Consider the following 16,061-nt stretch of genomic DNA (forward strand, 5'->3'; position numbering starts at 1 on the left):
GCTGGGGGATCTGGAGGGGTGGGAATAACATAAATATAATACTTATGCGTGAAACGCTCGAAAAGTTAACAAAACTGAGTCTTGCAATCAACAGTTGAGTAAAACAACAACAAAAACATTTTTTTTCCTTGAAAAGGAAAGGAATTATCTCAGGTATTGGGTCCTGAGTGACAGGAGATGTGATGATAATACATAGATGGCTCTTCTGATGAAGAGAGAGAGAGAGAGAGAGAGAGAGGGAGAGAGAGGGAGGGAGGGGGGGCGATGCAGAACCAGGTCAACCTGTTGGAAGAGAACCTCCTCTAGGTCTCGTTCCAGTCAGACTCAGAGTTTCCTATTACAGCAGCCTATTGATAGCTTAAGGCCACAGAGTCATCTTTATGAACCCTGGAGCTGACGTCCTGGGAGCCGCACACCCTGCAGTTTCTGTGTGGTGTGAGGAGCACAGGGTCCATGGGCTTACATCTCCTCAGGCCTGCCTGGGGTACTATGCACCCACTGAAAAGAAGCAAGCCTTACTCTTCAGCTGTCCAGCCTCGTACCTCTGCCTCTGGTTCATACAGAAATGCCATCACGGTTTCTCCTCTTTTATCATTAACTTAACTCCCCGGCTTTATCCAAAAGGTAGACTTAAATACCTCATAGAATTTCACAGTGGCTGCTTCCTACGTTGCAGCTTTGATGCTGACCTCCCTACGGACAGCGAACATGGCTGTAATTCAGGCTTTGAATGTGGAGTGGTACTGTGAGGTGAAGAAAGTGGGCTATTCGGATAAAGAAAGCACGGTTTGTAGCCTACACAAGGGAGTCTTGCTTAATATGCCAAACACTCCAAAGCCACGGGAGAAAGGAGACCAGACATGTGCCCTTCACATCTTAGGGAAATAAAGTATGTTTTATACCAAGCCAGGCAATATGAGCCTCCCTGGTGACACTTGGTGCTAGCCACCCAAGGCATCTTTCTTTCTTTCTGAGGCAGCGTGAGCTTGGCAGAACACTGAGAACTGGAGGCTGAGGGAAACACACACACACACACACACACACACACACACACACACACCAAAAAACTATGGTCTTCCTGATCACATTAGAGATTCTCAGGCATCTTTGCTAGCACAGCACTGCTGAAAGGGCTTATGTATGAGTCAGGCACACATGTTGAGTGGGCTGGTGAGACTTGCGGAAGGTTTATCTGATGAAGCAGCATACAGGAGTGTCTTTGGGTTATTGTGTGAGCCTGGCACAGTCTGTGACTTGGCTTGTCTGGGTCTCTTTGTTATTCCTTGTACTTCCCCCAAAGCCTGCTGCAAGCTCCTTTTCCTTTGCCTGCTCTCAGAAGTCCCCTAACTTCGTGATGGAGAATTGAGGGCTGTGTAGAATGAGAGCTTAATACGCCTCCCAGTTTCACAGACAGGAACAAGTGAGACAGTTATGATGTTTATTAGCATTTGATTATGAGAACATGAGCTCAGTTCTCCTAATTCCCTAATCACAGATGTGTTTCCGTGCTCACAGTGGCTATGCAAGACCAGAAATGTAAGTGGAGTGAGTTTTGCACTTCTTTAGGCTCCCAGACCTCTCCTTCCTACAGCTAACAATCTTCTAGAGCTGCAGCAAGGAGAGACAGAGGTGCCTGTATTTCATCTCGTGATCCTAACAAGGCTCCTAATAGCATTTTCTCAATCCTAGGCCATCATACCTCCAAACACTTATTTATTTCAATTTAGTCCCAAATCAACATGAGAATGGCCTGAGAGGTGAGGAAAAGCGCAGACTCCAGGGCTGAGGAGATGGCTTCATCACTAAGAGCTAACACTGTTCTAGCAGAGGACAGGGAAGGGGGACAAGGAGGTGGGTCGATCCCCAGCCCTCTTGTCAAGTGGCTCACAACTGCCTAAATGGCAGTTCCAATGGATCCGACGCACTTTTCCGGTCTACATGGCCACTGCATGCATGTGCACAAATCTACCCACACATACACATATAATTTTAAAAAAAATTAAATTTTGTACAGGGCTGGAAAGACAGCTCAGAAGTAAGATCGTTTCTTGCAGAAGACAAGTTCCTCGCACCCATATGGCGGCTCACAACCTTCTGTGACTCCAATTCCAGGGCACCCAACGTCTGCTTCTGATCTCTGTGGGCATCCAGCATGAATGTGGTGCTCGAGGCCGGCCTGGTCTACAGAGAGAGTTCCAGGACAGCCAAGGCTACACAGAGAAACCCCGTCTCGAAAGACAAACGGGGGGGGGGGGGGGAGGGGAGGAGACCAGAATTCCCTCAGGAGCTGTCTAATGGACCCAATATTAATAGCCAGCAATAATGGCCAACCAGCTCCGCTCAGCACATCTTGCAGAGGTGTGCAGAGAAGTGAGGATACTGGGGTTTAGAAAGACTACATGCAATGGACATCATAGCTTAGTAAGCAATGGAGCGGACCCCCACGCCTGTCCATCTGAGTTGATTTCTCCGAGCCCATCAGGGAAGTGAGAGAACCGAGGTTTTCTTTTGACAGCTAAAGTGCTGGGTGCGCGCACACCTGCGCAAAAGAATAGTTGATTTGTTTTAAACTACAAGCCCCAAGATGCAATTGCAATTTTCTTAAAGACTACCATTCCCGACATGCACTGCAGCCCGGATTAGCGGAGGAAAAGACCTGCACGCTAGACTGGAAAGTTTGCTTTCCCTTACCTTAGGCAAAGGAAAGTTTTAAAAAAGACCTTAGACTATCCCACCCGCCTCCCCCAGGAGTTGGTCAAATACTTAAATCCAGTCAATAAAGGGGCGGAGTTAAGCCGAGGCCCTCCCCTTCTCCCGGGAACTTTTATCTTCCCAAACGTGACCAAGGCTACAGTTTGAACAGCAGGGAGTAGCTGCACGCCCCGAACTTTCCCAATGGTTTCGGTGACCAGAACCGTGTTTGGAGAGCTGCCCTCGGGGGGAGGGACAGTGGAGAAGTTCCAGCTTCGGTCCGACCAGCTGACTGTGGACATCATCTCCTGGGGCTGCACGATCACTGCTCTGCAGGTCAAAGACAGGCAGGGGAAGGCCTCAGACGTGGTGCTGGGCTTTGCCGAGTTGGAAGGTGGGTGCGTCCTGCCCAAAGCTGCCAAGTGGCCCCAGACCTAGCCGGCACACACTCCTGATCCTGTGTACCCGGGTCCTTCCGGCCGGCCTCTCGGGAGACCTACCCGACGTCCCCAAGTCTTAACTTGGAAGTGCTGGTATGGGCTAATAGTAACCGCTAACAGGATTGTGTGGTTAGGAAAAAACAGGATCGACTGCAAATAGCTGTAGGACTTGGCCTTCCTTAGGCAGTTAGACTTTGTCACAGTTCACGAGGAAGTCAGCTGAGAGACCAAAAACTCCCTAGAGCGAGCTTTGAACTGTGGGTCACAGGGCGCGTTGCGTGTGATTTTCTGAGGAAGGAAAATCAAAGACAGGCTCCTGCAACCATCCTACACCCCACTCCTTTTATAGGATTTTCTTTGAGGCCTCTTTGAGCAGAAATGCCTCAGAATATAGGCCTGGTATAAACTTACCAGAGTGCTTGGCTGCTGTGGTCAATGTCGGTACAGAGCCTTTGGAGGAACATGTTCTCAATCAAAGGGGTAAAGCCACTGGTTTGGAAGTAAGGCCTCCTAAGACACGGACATAGTCATCAGGATCCGTTGGGCAATTCGGATGTTTTCTTTCTTTTTTTTTATTTTTTTATTTTTTTTATTTTTCGATTTTTCGAGACAGGGTCTCTCTGTGTTAGCCTTGGCTGTCCTGGACTCAACTTTGTAGACCAGGCTGGCCTGGAACTCACAGCGATCCGCCTGCCTCTGCCTCCCGAGTGCTGGGATTAAAGGCGTGCCCCACCACGCCCGGCCGGATGTTTTTCTTTCTTCCTTCCTTTCTTTCTTTCTTTCTTTCTTTTTAATTTAAAAAATTTAAAAAATTTTTTTAATTGGACAGGGTCTCACGCAGCCCAAGCTAGCCTGGAACTCACTGGGTAGCCAAGGCTGGCCTGGAACTCCTGATTACCGTGCTTCCACTTGGGATGACTGGCAAGAGCCTTCGGTTTTATCTTAATCCATGCACGGGGTTGGGGGTTGGGATATTATCTTAATTCTTATATTTAAACCTGTTAATGCAGTGGCCTCAACAAGACAGACATAATAAAACCTGCAGTTTGCTAGGGAGGCAGATTTTAGCCCAACGGTTACAGAATGGAGGCATTGGATTGCAGTTTGGTTTGCAGCAAGAGAAAGATGTACATCTTACTGTTCCTTAGCATCGCATGAAACCAGACAGGAAGCAAAAGCTGAAGTAAAGGCGGCAAATGGAAACAGAATTAATTTGCTTTACTCAGTAGCACCACAAGAAGTTTGAGGTTTTCCTTTTTGCGCCTCTTTTTGCCTACTTGGTTCTTCATATGTTTAACCTGGCTCTTCGTTTGAGGTCAACAGGAAAACCGTGTTTTACTTACTTATTTATTTGTCCTTTAGGCAGAAATAAAGGGGTGACCCCCTCTTCTTGTTAAAATGCCTAGTGAGAGTGTTGCTGAGGTTCCTGTCCTCGGTCTTGCTTTGGTGTAGCCCTGCGCCCACTCCCACAGTTATGTCTTTATTGTCTTGGAGCCTCTCCAGCCCCGGGGTTACTTATTTCCCAGCAGAATTTCTTTGGTTACTTAATTGAGAAGGCTGATGTGAGGGACAGGCTTGTGGGAAGGCATGGAGACTTGGAGGACGTGAGCCCTGATTCCTCCTTCTGTGTGCAGCCATCTTCCGAGTTGAAAGGCTAGAGGGAGGGTAATGGAGGAGGCTTTGCTGAGTCACTCCTCTCCACAGGCCCCTTTGTGGCCTGAAATAAAATCCGCAGAGAGATTATTCCGGTGGACTGGAGCTGATACGTGGCCTAGAAACTCAGAGCCAGTAAGAGAATTCGAGGTGACAGGTTGGTACCTGCTCTTACCATCTGTCGCTTGCTCTACCCACCACCCTCCAGAGACAAACAACCCCCTCCCCCACTCCAGATCCCTTTCAGGTCAGAGGTCAGAGTCCAGTGCACCTGAAATACAACCTCAGATGTCTTTGAAATCCCTATGAAATGTAAGAGGATATCCCAGCCAGGAGGCTCCAGTTTCTTCACAGGCATGGAAGTACTAATTGTGAGGCTACTCATTAGAGGCTTAGTGAAAGGATGATCCTCGCCTCCTCATAAAAGCTCTAGATAAAAGGCATTAGCTCTCCTTTAGTACAGTAACCCAGCAGGTCTCTTGTTGAGCTCCGCTGGTGCTTGAGAAGGCGCTAACACAACTCTTTTGTGTGTGGGTAGCATATCAAATATTTACATTATGATTCATAACAATAGCAAAATTAAGTCATGAAGTAGCCAGGAAATAATTTTATGGTTGGGGGCGTCACCACAGCGTGAGGATCTATATTAAAGGGTCTCAGGTTTAGGAACGGCGAGAACGGCTGCTCTATAGCATTTTTCTTATCAAAATGCATCACAGTTACCACCAAATACCCTAACCCTAACCCTAACCCAATGAAAACTTTAAAATATCCTTGGTGCTGGGCCAAGATGGACATTTTCGTCCCTGTGCTGTAATTTGAATACTGAGTTATTTTAAAAGGAGAGAAAGCTATTGTCAAAAGAGAAGCTGGAAGGAAAGCACCTGTAGAATATTAAGTAATGCTTTCTGAGATGTTAGCTATCTTCAAGATTATGGCAGAGGAAATCCAGTTCCCCTTGTAAAGTCCTGTTTTTCAGATTTTTATAGACAGGAGTTGGCCCATGTCACAACAGGAAGTATTTATCTCAACTATAAAAATATAAAACGGTTCTCTGCTGCTACCTTGGTAGATTGTAGTGTATTAAAACCCATTTTAGGGCCTATAGAGATGGCTTGGCATTTAAGAGCTCTATCTGTTCTTCCAGAGGTCCTGAGTTCAATTCCCAGCAACCATATGGTGCCTCACAACCATCTACACTGGGATCTGATGTCCTCTTCTGGCACACAGGTGTACAAGCAAACAGGGCATACATACACATAAAATAAATTTAAAAATATTTTTTAAAAGAACATTTTAGATGCCAGGCTTTGTGGCGTACACCTTTAATCCCAGCACTTAGGCAGGGGCAGGCGGATCTCTCTGAGTTTGAGGCCAACTGTGTCTACAAAGTGAGTTCCAGGACAGCTATGGCTGTTACACAGAGAAACCCTGTCCCCCAAAACAAACAACAACGTTTTAGAGTGTGTCTGATGATGCCTGATCTACTTAGCAAGTTCTAGGAGAGCCAGACCTTGATAATGGAACCGTCAAAATGGCTCATCAGGTTAAGGTGCTTGCTGCCAAGCTCGGTCATCAGCGTTTGATTCCCAGGATCTGCATGGTGGAAAGAGAGAACCAACTCCTGCAGGCTGTTCTCTGACCTCCACATGCGCACATGGTACCTGAACACACACACACACACACACACACACACACACACACACACACACAAATAAGTAAATAAATAATTCTAATTTAATTTTTAAGGTTTGATCCTGTAAATTTATATACACAAACTGAGTAAGTAATCTTAAGTGAAAAGATTTACCTTGTCTCATAAATGTTTTGAGATGTGTGCAAGCGATAAACTTGATAATTCTGTGAAACGTGCCCCTTTTGTAACTGCCGGTCTCTAGATAGATTTTTTTATGTAAACTGGATGGCAGCCATGACTAGAGGTCAGAACAGTTCGATTTCTCTCTGGGAAAATAAGCTCTTCCGTAGAATTCTAAAAAGGGAAATTATATATGATCATTTAGTTATAGCCTGGAAAAAATTAGTAATGTCTCCTGTGGGTTTTTCCTACCCTTTCTTATTGTCATCTTTGTGACCAACCAACAGTCATTATTGCTGTCTTTCAAAGCCTGTGATAAGAGTATTTGCTTATAAGCCTATCCAAGACTCCTGCCCTCTCATTTCCCCCCCAGTTACCACCAAATACCCAGCTATTACTGCACTGAGACCCACTATGGAAAGAATAAAAAATACCCTTGATGCTTTGAAGTCTGGGGATTTAGTTCAGTGGTAGAGCAATAAACAAACAGTGCTGCGGTCCAGGGGCTGGGAATGTAGCCCAGTTGGTAGTGTGCTTGCCTAACATGTATGTAGCCTTAAAGACTTGAATCTCATCCCTAAGCACATAAAACCCTGCTGTGGTGGTGTTTGCCTATAATCCCTCCACTTAGGAGCAGAGGCAGGAAGATCAGAAGTTCAAGATCATTTTCATCAAAGTCAGTTTGGGATACCTGATACCCTGTCTCAAAACAAAACAGAAAAAAAAAAAAAAAAAAAAAAAAACAAGAAAAACCAAACCCTAGATTTTGTACAAGGAGTAGAGACCAAAGAGTTCTGGTCAAAGACTGAAGATTGATACTGTGAATGCTCAAGGATTCCCTTGTTGGAACAGGGAGAGCTCCCAGTTTAAATCGATGCTCTGTCTGTTAAAGTGTGAGTTATTTAACGTCTCCAGACCTGTAGTGTGTATCTGCCTGTGCTCAATCACGTGAGCAAAGTCTCTGACTATAGAGACTGGTAGTCGTTTTCATCTCTTTTCCTTCTTTTGTTCCTAAATTGCTTCTTCCACTCTGCTGGAATTTTTATTTATTTCAGTGTGCTTATCCCATCACGGAGATAACATCTGGCGTAATTAAAGTGATTGTTAAGTCAAGTTGTTTCCTTACAGCCTAAGGACAGTGAGTGGTTCGATGGGTGAGGCTTCTGAGGGAAAATAGGGAGTAATTTTACTTCAGGCTTTCGGGCCCTCTGGCGAAGTTGTTGTAGGCTGCCTGATGTGGCATGCGAGTGGAAAGGCTGTGCACCACTGCTAAGCCTTTATTAGTTCATTCTGGCTCATGAACCAGCACCGACAGCCTCCGCTCTCTCAGTCCAGCAGTTGAGTTCACTAAGTTAGCATTCATAGCTTGATCCAGGAACTTTGACCTTTTGATGACAAACAATATTTTCTGTAATTCAAAACCCTTTCAGTCATGCCCATTTCAGGATCTGAGCCTGTCACTTTAAAAAAAAAAAGATTTATTTACAAAAAAAAAAAAAAAAGAAAAAGAAAGAAAGGAAGGAAGAAAGAAAGGAAAAAGATTTATTTATTATTTATACAGTACTCTACCTGCATGTGTGCCTGCACACCAGAAGAGGGCACCAGATCTCATTATAGATGGTTGTGAGCCACCATGTGGTTGCTGGGAATTGAACTAAGGACCTCTGGAAGAACAGTCAGTGCTCTTATCGTAACCTCTGAGCCATCTCTCCAGCCCCTCTCTTTCTGTTTTTCAAGACAGATTTTCTCTGCGTAGCCTTGGCTGTCCTGGACTTAGTGTGTAGACCAGGCTGCCCTCAAACTCACAGTGATTCTCCTGCCTCTGCCTCCCTGAGCATTGGGAGTAAAGGCATGCACCACCACCATCAGGCTTTCTCTTGTCTTTCTAAGTTAGCTATAAAGAAATTCTCTGACCTTCCTTGACTGGCTACAGATCATAAGTCCCCTAAGTGAGAATCCCAGACTTAGGAGGGGGTCCTTCCCAAAGAGGCCAGCAAGAACCTAACAGGCAGGCCCTGTTGGGTCTCCTCTTCAGTCCCTCGCTACTGAATTAAGCCTATTTTATCAAACTATATTTTTACAAAGCTTCTATCAGACATAAGCACAAAAACGGACAGCTTACCTCAGGTACCACCATAGTCTTGCTGAAGTGACCCAATACATTTGGCGTGTTGGTCTCTGTGAATTCACCTGTCTCTTGTTAGAGGGGTCAGCCGTGACCCTTTATGATGAGTGCAAAAGGAACCAATCCCATCCCGGCCAAAGTGCACACGAAGCAAACCCAGAAACAGGTTGTTTGGCTCTTTGGGGCTCTTTCTGGTTAGCCACTGGGAGGGGCTTAAAACCACAGCTTCTGATACGGAGGCAGGTGGGAGACAGAATGGGGCCGGCAGAGAGAGGGCCACCTATCTAGGAAGATGGTAAGGCACTCAACCAGAAAGACTGGTGTCTTCCAAATGCAGTCTTCCCTCAGTAGCTGAGGGTTTCACCAACCATGGATTGAAAACATCTGGGAGAGATACTCCCAGTGCCGTATGTTTATAATCCAGCATGTACCATAGCCTGGGTTACAGAGTGGGGGCCTGCTTAAAAAGACGTGGACTACTTCTTCTTCTCCTTCTTCTTCTCCTCCTTCTTCTTCTTCTCCTTCTCCTTCTCCTTCTCCTTCTCCTTCTCCTTCTTCTTCTTCTTCTTCTTCTTCTTCTTGTATTTGGAGACAGATTTTTCTCTGTGTAGCCTTGGATGTCCTGGACTCACTTTGTAGACCAGGCTGGCCTCGAACTCACAGAGATCCCCTTGCCTCTGCCTCCTGAGTGCTGGGATTATGGGTGTGCGCAACTGCTCCCGGCAAGAAATAGAATTTTAGTGTAAACAGCAACAACAACAAAAACCCTATTAAAAAAAAGTCCTTAATATTTTCTATTGTAAACGAAGCACAGAGGAACCGAAAGAGGTGGGAAATGCTACAATATGTTTATGTTCAAAGTCATAGTTACAATGAGCAACTTTGTGTTTAATAGTACCTGCCCCAAAGCCCGGTAATATTTGTGTTCATCAGGGTTCCCAGCATCAACATGGCAGCTCACAACTGTCTGTTACTCCAATTCCAGGGGAACCCATGGCACCAGGCATACACAAGGCGCACACATATGTGCATGCAGGCAAAAAACATGTACACATAAAATAAGATTTTTAAAAAATGTGTATCTGTGTGTATACTTGTGTGTGAGCACTTGCACATTTGTGTGTGTGTTGGTGCATGTGCCCCCACGGAGACCAGAGTTGTCAGGTGCTCTGGAGCTACTGTTACAGAAGATTGAGAGCCACCTGATTCGGTGCTGGGAACTGAACTTGAGTCCCTTGTAGGAGCAGTACAAATTCTTAACCACTGAGCCATCTCTCTATCTCCTAATTGTATGGTTTAAAAAAAAAAACCAAAAGTCAGCCGGGTGTGATGGTGCACACCTGTAATCCCAGCACGCTGAAGGCAGAAGCAAGTGGATCTCTGTGAGTTCGAGGAGGCCAGCCTGGTCTACAAAACGAGCCTAGGACAGCCACGGCTAAAAAGAGAAGCCCTGTCTCGAAAAGCAAAACAAAAATTTAAAAATAAAAAAAAATAATAAAAACTTAGAGTTTTCTTTCAAGACTGTATAAGAGCTACTTGAGAGATGGCTCAGCAGTTAGGAGCACTTGCCATTCTTCCAGAGGACCCAGGTTCAAGTCCCAACATCCACAGGGCAGCTCACAACTGTATGTAGAAACTCTAGTCCCAGGGGATCTGCTGTCCTCTTCAGCCTCCTTGGGCACTGGGGATACATATGGTGAACAGACAAACATTAGGCATACATGCAGGAAAAATACCCATATATAATTACACAAATATAATTAAAACAAAAATAGTTTAAAGACTGCATAAAAACTGGCCTAGGTGGTACACACCTTTAACCCCAGCCCTCAGAAGGCAGGGCCTGCAGATCTCTGAGCTGGAGGCCAGCCTGGTGTACAGAGTGAGTTCAGGACAGCCAGGATTACTCAGAGAAACCTTGTCTTGAAAACAAACAAACAAAGACTGCATGAGAAAGAAATTAAAATTATGTCATTATCCTTGTATGTTTGTATGATGTGTGTGTAGGCACACATGCCACCATGCAGATGTAGAAGTCAGAAGGCAAATAGCTTACATCAGCTCTCTCCTTCCAATTTGTGGGCTCAGGAAATTAATTTGGGTGGCCAGACTTGCGTCTCTGGACAGCAAGCACCTTTTCCCACTGACCCTAAAAGGAAGAAGTCTTGTGTAACAATACCATCTTAAACTAGGTGTGGTGGCAGTGGCCAATGCCCGTGACGCCCCTAATCGCAGCACTAGGAGGTTGAGGTAGGAAGATGGCAAATTTGAGGCCAAGCTGGCCTACATAGCCAACAATCAAACAAAGGCAACTTTGTTTGAGCGTGAGTCAGGACCAACTTACATATCCTAGGAGTTTCCCTCAGAAGAATGCAGGAGGCCACAGTGTGAACCTCCATTAATGTCGGAAGGTTTTTTAAAAAGAAATGCTATTGCTTCCTGTCTGTCCAGGTTACCTCCAGAAGCAGCCTTACTTTGGAGCAGTGGTCGGGAGGGTCGCCAACAGAATTGCCAAAGGCAGATTCACGGTGGACGGGAAGGAGTACCACCTGCCCATTAACAGAGAGCCCAACAGCCTCCATGGAGGGTTCAGAGGATTTGATAAGGTGAGTTGGGCATATGACAGGGGCCCCTCTTGGCACACTTTAAAGTCTTGTCAAGTCTGTGTTTGCAAGACGTGATCCCAGGCCTTGGAGCTCCTGTGTGATGGAAACAGATTGCTTCCACACTATGACAGCCCTGGACTTAGGAAGACAGGGCGTGGCTTTCACTACGTTAGCATCAGGGTGCTGGGTGGCAGAAACACGGATTAATGATCATTCTGGGGTTTTGGGGTTTTTTGGGGGCGCAGGGTTCAAGACAGGATCTCTCTGTGTAGCCTTGGCTGTCCTGGACTCGCTCTGTAGACCTGGCTGGCCTGGAATTCACAGAGATCCACCTGCCTCTGCCTCCTGAGTGCTGGGATTGAAGGCGTGTGCCACCGTGCCTTGCTTAATGATCATTCTTTTATTTATTTATTTATTTATTTATTAGGTTTTTTTTTTTTGAGACAGGGTTTCTCTGTGTACCCTTGACTGTCCTGTGTAGACCAGACTGTCCTCGAACTCACAGTGATCCACTTGCCTCTGCCTCCCAAATGCTGGGATTAATGATCCATCTTAAGACACTGCAGCCAGGTGTGGCGCCTATCTTTAATTCAACACACTCCCTTGTAGCTGTCCTCGGTCCTTTCCCCCATGCATAGGGTGCCCCACACCTAAGTCTACCCTTCCACTGAAGTGCTTGGTTCCCCAAAGTTAGCTAAGGCTGTCTCCAGGTCCTCCTTTGTAGACAACCGCTCCTATTACCTAAGCAAATATCTTGGAAACCATGTCAGGAATTCAGGAGGATAAAGCCGAACCTCTGAGGTGAACGGAGCTCAGTCTCCTGCTCCCTAGCCTGCTGTGAGCAGTCTCCTTCTGAGCTCTGAGGGAGAACACCCCACAGGTCACTTTCCTTTGGGCCATGCAGCTTAGGTTACTTTCCAGACTCTAGCCAGAGAGCGTGGGTGGCAGCCAAAAGCCACCTCTACCTCTGGCCACCACCTCTCCTGCTGAAGGAAGCTGAGGACTCTGTTTCCCCCACTCCTGTCACCAACTTCCTGTCTATGGCCTAGAATGAGACTTCCCGTTTGGTTCCCTTCCCTCAGTGAGGTGCTTCTCACACCAGGAAGAGCGGAAGGTAGAGGGGAGTGTCAGTTCCACCAGGGTCAGAGCTATGGATCTCTAGAACATTCCAGGTCTGTGAACAAACCTCAACCCAGAGGAAGCTGGACCCAGCCTTGGTTGGGACAGGGATCCTCAGAGGAACCTCAAGACAGCAACTTCCTCCTTCCTCCGTTCCACTGTAGTGTTCTGTGGTTTTCATGAACATATATTCCTTTTATGAACACTGTCAAATAGTGCATATTTGTCTCCATGCTTTTGCTTTTTCTTTCTTTCTTTTTTTGTTTTTGTTTTGTTTTGTTTGTTTGTTTGTTTGTTTTTTGTTGTTGTTTTTTCTTTTTTGGTTTGGCTTGGCTTGGTTTTTTGAGACAAGGTTTCTCTGTGTAGCCTTGGCTGTCCTGGACTCACTTTGTAGACCAGGCTGTACAGAGATCCATCTGCCTTTGCCTCCTGAGTGCTGGGATAAAAGCTGTGAGGCACCATGCCCAGCTTTTCTTTTCTTTCTTTTCTTTTTGGTTTTTTGAGACTGAGTTTCTCTGTGTAACAGCTCTGGCTGGCCTGGGACAGGGTTTCTCTATGTAAGGCTCTGGCTGTTCTGGAACTTGCTCTGTAGACCAGGCTGGCCTTGAACTCACGGAGATCCACCTGCCTCTGCCTCCCAAGTGCTAGGATTAAAGGTGTGTGGCATCACCGCCGTTTGTTTGCTTTTAAGATTTATTGTAGTGTGTGTGTGTGTGTGTGTGTGTGTGTGTGTGTGTGTGTGTGTACGTGTGTGTGCACATGCCTAAAGGAGGCCAGAGAAGGTGTTGGGTTTCTGGAACTACAGTTACAGGCAGTTCTGAGCTGCAAGATGTGGATACTGGAAACCAAACCTGGGTCCTGCACAGGAGCAGCCGGCACTGAGTTCTCTCCAGTCTGGGAGTCACCAGTTTTTTGGGGCTCTGGGACTGATTGAAACCAGGCCTTCGTGCACACTGGCTAGTCACCCTGCCCACTGGGGTACATCCCCTAAACCCTGCCTCAGTATGTTTTATATTGGTGCAGCCATGTGAATTGCTATGATAAAGGTCTAAATTAGTTCACATTTCTGGAGGCCGGAAGTTCAAGAGCATGACGCCACCCTTTGGTTCTGTTTCAAATGCCAGCTGCCTCCTTCTCTCTTCGCTTTATCCTAAGGTAGAGAAGGCATCTTAGATTAATCTTATTACGAAGCCACTACAGCCACCATGGGGGTGGGGGATGCACTCACTTATCATGACCTCATCTAACGCTGACTACAGGCGCTTTGTCTCAAATACCCATCCCATGAATTTGAGAAGTAAGTTTCCAACAGACAAAACTTTTGAGCAGCACATCCCAATCTTACAACATCCTCCAGTGGAGTGAGCCCTTTCTGTGCACCAGCAAACCTCACAGGCCTGGGTTCCTGGGCCTCCGAGGATGGCCCCTTGCCTAACTGCTAAAGGAGCACAGATATAAATTGTGCAACACAGACGTGAACAGTGTGCTGTAGGAAGTGAGTGTGAACAGGCATATAGAATGGGGGTGGTGGGGTGTGAACTGCCCTTGAAGAGCACATAGCACCCACCCATCCGTGGATATTTAGGAGAGGGTCGTGAAAGGAAAGGCTTGGCTGCCTTTTCTGGAGCCAGTGAAGTTTGGGGCCGGAAGTTTTACTGCACTAGCAGGAGCAGCTTCGTTGAACTTGATACTTTATTCTTTATTCAATCTCAACAGTAAATGAATAATTTATGGAGATAATGTGCTTTTTCTATTTATGTCAATACTTAAAAAAAAAAAAAGATAAAAATTGAGTCCTGACAGGACTACAAATAGGACAAGAAAGATTAAAGATGTGAAATTTCTGGAAATATGGAAACTCTGGGTCAGGAAACTCTTGGATAGGAATTGCACTTAGCTGAGGATAATAAAAACATTTCCATTGTGTCCTTTTTTTAAAAGGTCAAAGTCTAGGTGGCAAGGCAGTAACATTTCAACCAGTTCTTAAAATTTTCCATTTGGCTTTTTTTTTTTTCCTTTTTCTGATTTTTTTTTTCCGTTTTTTGAGACAGGGTTTCTCTGTGTAGCCTTGGTTGTCCTAGACTTACTTTGTAGACCAGGCTGGCCTTGAACTTATAGATATCTACCTGCCTCTGCCTCCCGGGTGCACCACACCCAGCTTCTTTTTTTTTTTCCCATTAAGTTATACATGTAGCAGGCTTCCTTAATTTTTTAAAAATTTTATTTACTAGTGTTACACCTGTGTGTATGTATCTTTGTGTTCGTATGAATGTGTGTGCTCTCGAGTGCACATGTACACACCCTTGTGTGTGTGTGCCTGTGTTTGTCTCTCTCTGTGTGTGTATATATGCGCTATGCATGTGGAGGTCATAGGACAACTTTTAGAAATCCATTTTCGTGTTCCACTGTGGGTTGTAGGAATAGAACTCAGGCTGTGCTGTTGCCCACAGAAGCATCTTGCCATTCAGATGCTTTTTCCCACAAAGCTGGCCTGCTATCCCTAGGCTCTTTTTTTTTTTTTCCCTGTGGCTCAGTGGCTAAGGGTACCTGCTGTAGTGATGCACACCTGTTATCCAAAGCCACACACTGAGCTAGGGACACTTTGGTCCCTAAATCAGGACTCCTGACTTGTGGCTTGGAACTCTCCCAAATGGAATAAGCCCACTGCTTGCTTTAGCCCCTCCCAGGGAGCATGGCCAACCTCAGAGTATTTAGAATAAATATTTGCAGAGGGTTAGTGGTGAAGCTCAGTGGGAGAGCACTTGCTTAGCTTGTTTGGGACCTGGGTTTCAACATCAGAATAATAACAGTGTGAATTAAATGTCTATGTGTAGTGCCCCAGTAGAAAGAGGGCTACGTTTTTGTTTTGGGAATAGTGTAACATGCAGCCCAGGCTGATCTTGAACTCCCTAAGAGCTGAGGGTGACCTTGAACTCTTGATCCTCTTGCCCCTGTCTTCCAAACCTTGAGGTGATAGACATGCATTACCAGGCCAGGATTTCTGTGGTTCTAGACGTTGAACCCAGAGTTTTATGCCAGCTGGACAAGCACTCCACCATCTGAGCTACATTCCCGGCCCCAAGCTTATCTTTAAATATCACAAGTAGGTTTTGATGTCTTATATTTGTCAGACTGGAAGTCTAAGATTAAAATACATAGCAAATCCAAGTAGTAGTGACACCACGTCTTTAATCCCAGCACTCTGGAGGCAGAGGCAGGTGGATCTCTGAGTTGGAGGCTAGCCTGGTCTACAGATTGATTTCCAGGACAGTCAGCTAGGACTGCACAGAGAAACTCTGTCTCAAAAAAAATGGAAAAAAAAAAAGGGAGAGGGGGCAATGACTGTAAAGATAGCTCAGTGATTAGGAGCACTGGCTGCTCTTTCAAAGGTCCTGAGTTCAATTCCCAGCACCCATCTATAATGGGATGTGATGCCCTCTTCTGTCATGCAGGCTGGATATGCAAGTACAACACTCATATGCCTAATAAACAAATTGTTTTTTAAAACCAAAGGGAAAGATAAAGAAAAACATAGACACATAAATATAAAGTTAGGAGGAGAAGAAATGATAGGAAATGCAAGTAGATGAGGAGGAAACTGTTTTCTCCCA

The 16,061-nt window shown here is 45.8% G+C and overlaps 1 protein-coding gene across 3 annotated transcripts in view; it reads left to right on the forward strand.

Moving 5' to 3' along the window:
* The first annotated feature begins 2,697 nt into the window (after positions 1-2,697).
* The window catches only part of GALM (galactose mutarotase), a 52,143-nt gene continuing 38,779 nt past the window's right edge, over positions 2,698-16,061 (forward strand). The window contains exons 1-2 of one of the 3 annotated variants that reach the window (XR_014780832.1): positions 2,698-3,085; positions 11,177-11,331. Coding sequence is in view for 2 of the 3 variants with exons in the window: in XM_084791242.1 (XP_084647368.1) it covers positions 2,896-3,085; positions 11,177-11,331 (345 nt within the window). In the remaining variant the exon portion in view is untranslated. Of the gene's footprint in view, positions 3,086-4,742; positions 4,942-11,176; positions 11,332-16,061 lie in introns of those variants that run through there. The other 2 variants (XM_084791242.1, XM_084791243.1) reach the window with 2 other exon arrangements.

This window comes from Acomys minous, assembly GCF_964271855.1.
Source record: "Acomys minous genome assembly, chromosome: 8".
NCBI classification, from domain to species: Eukaryota; Metazoa; Chordata; class Mammalia; order Rodentia; family Muridae; genus Acomys; species Acomys minous.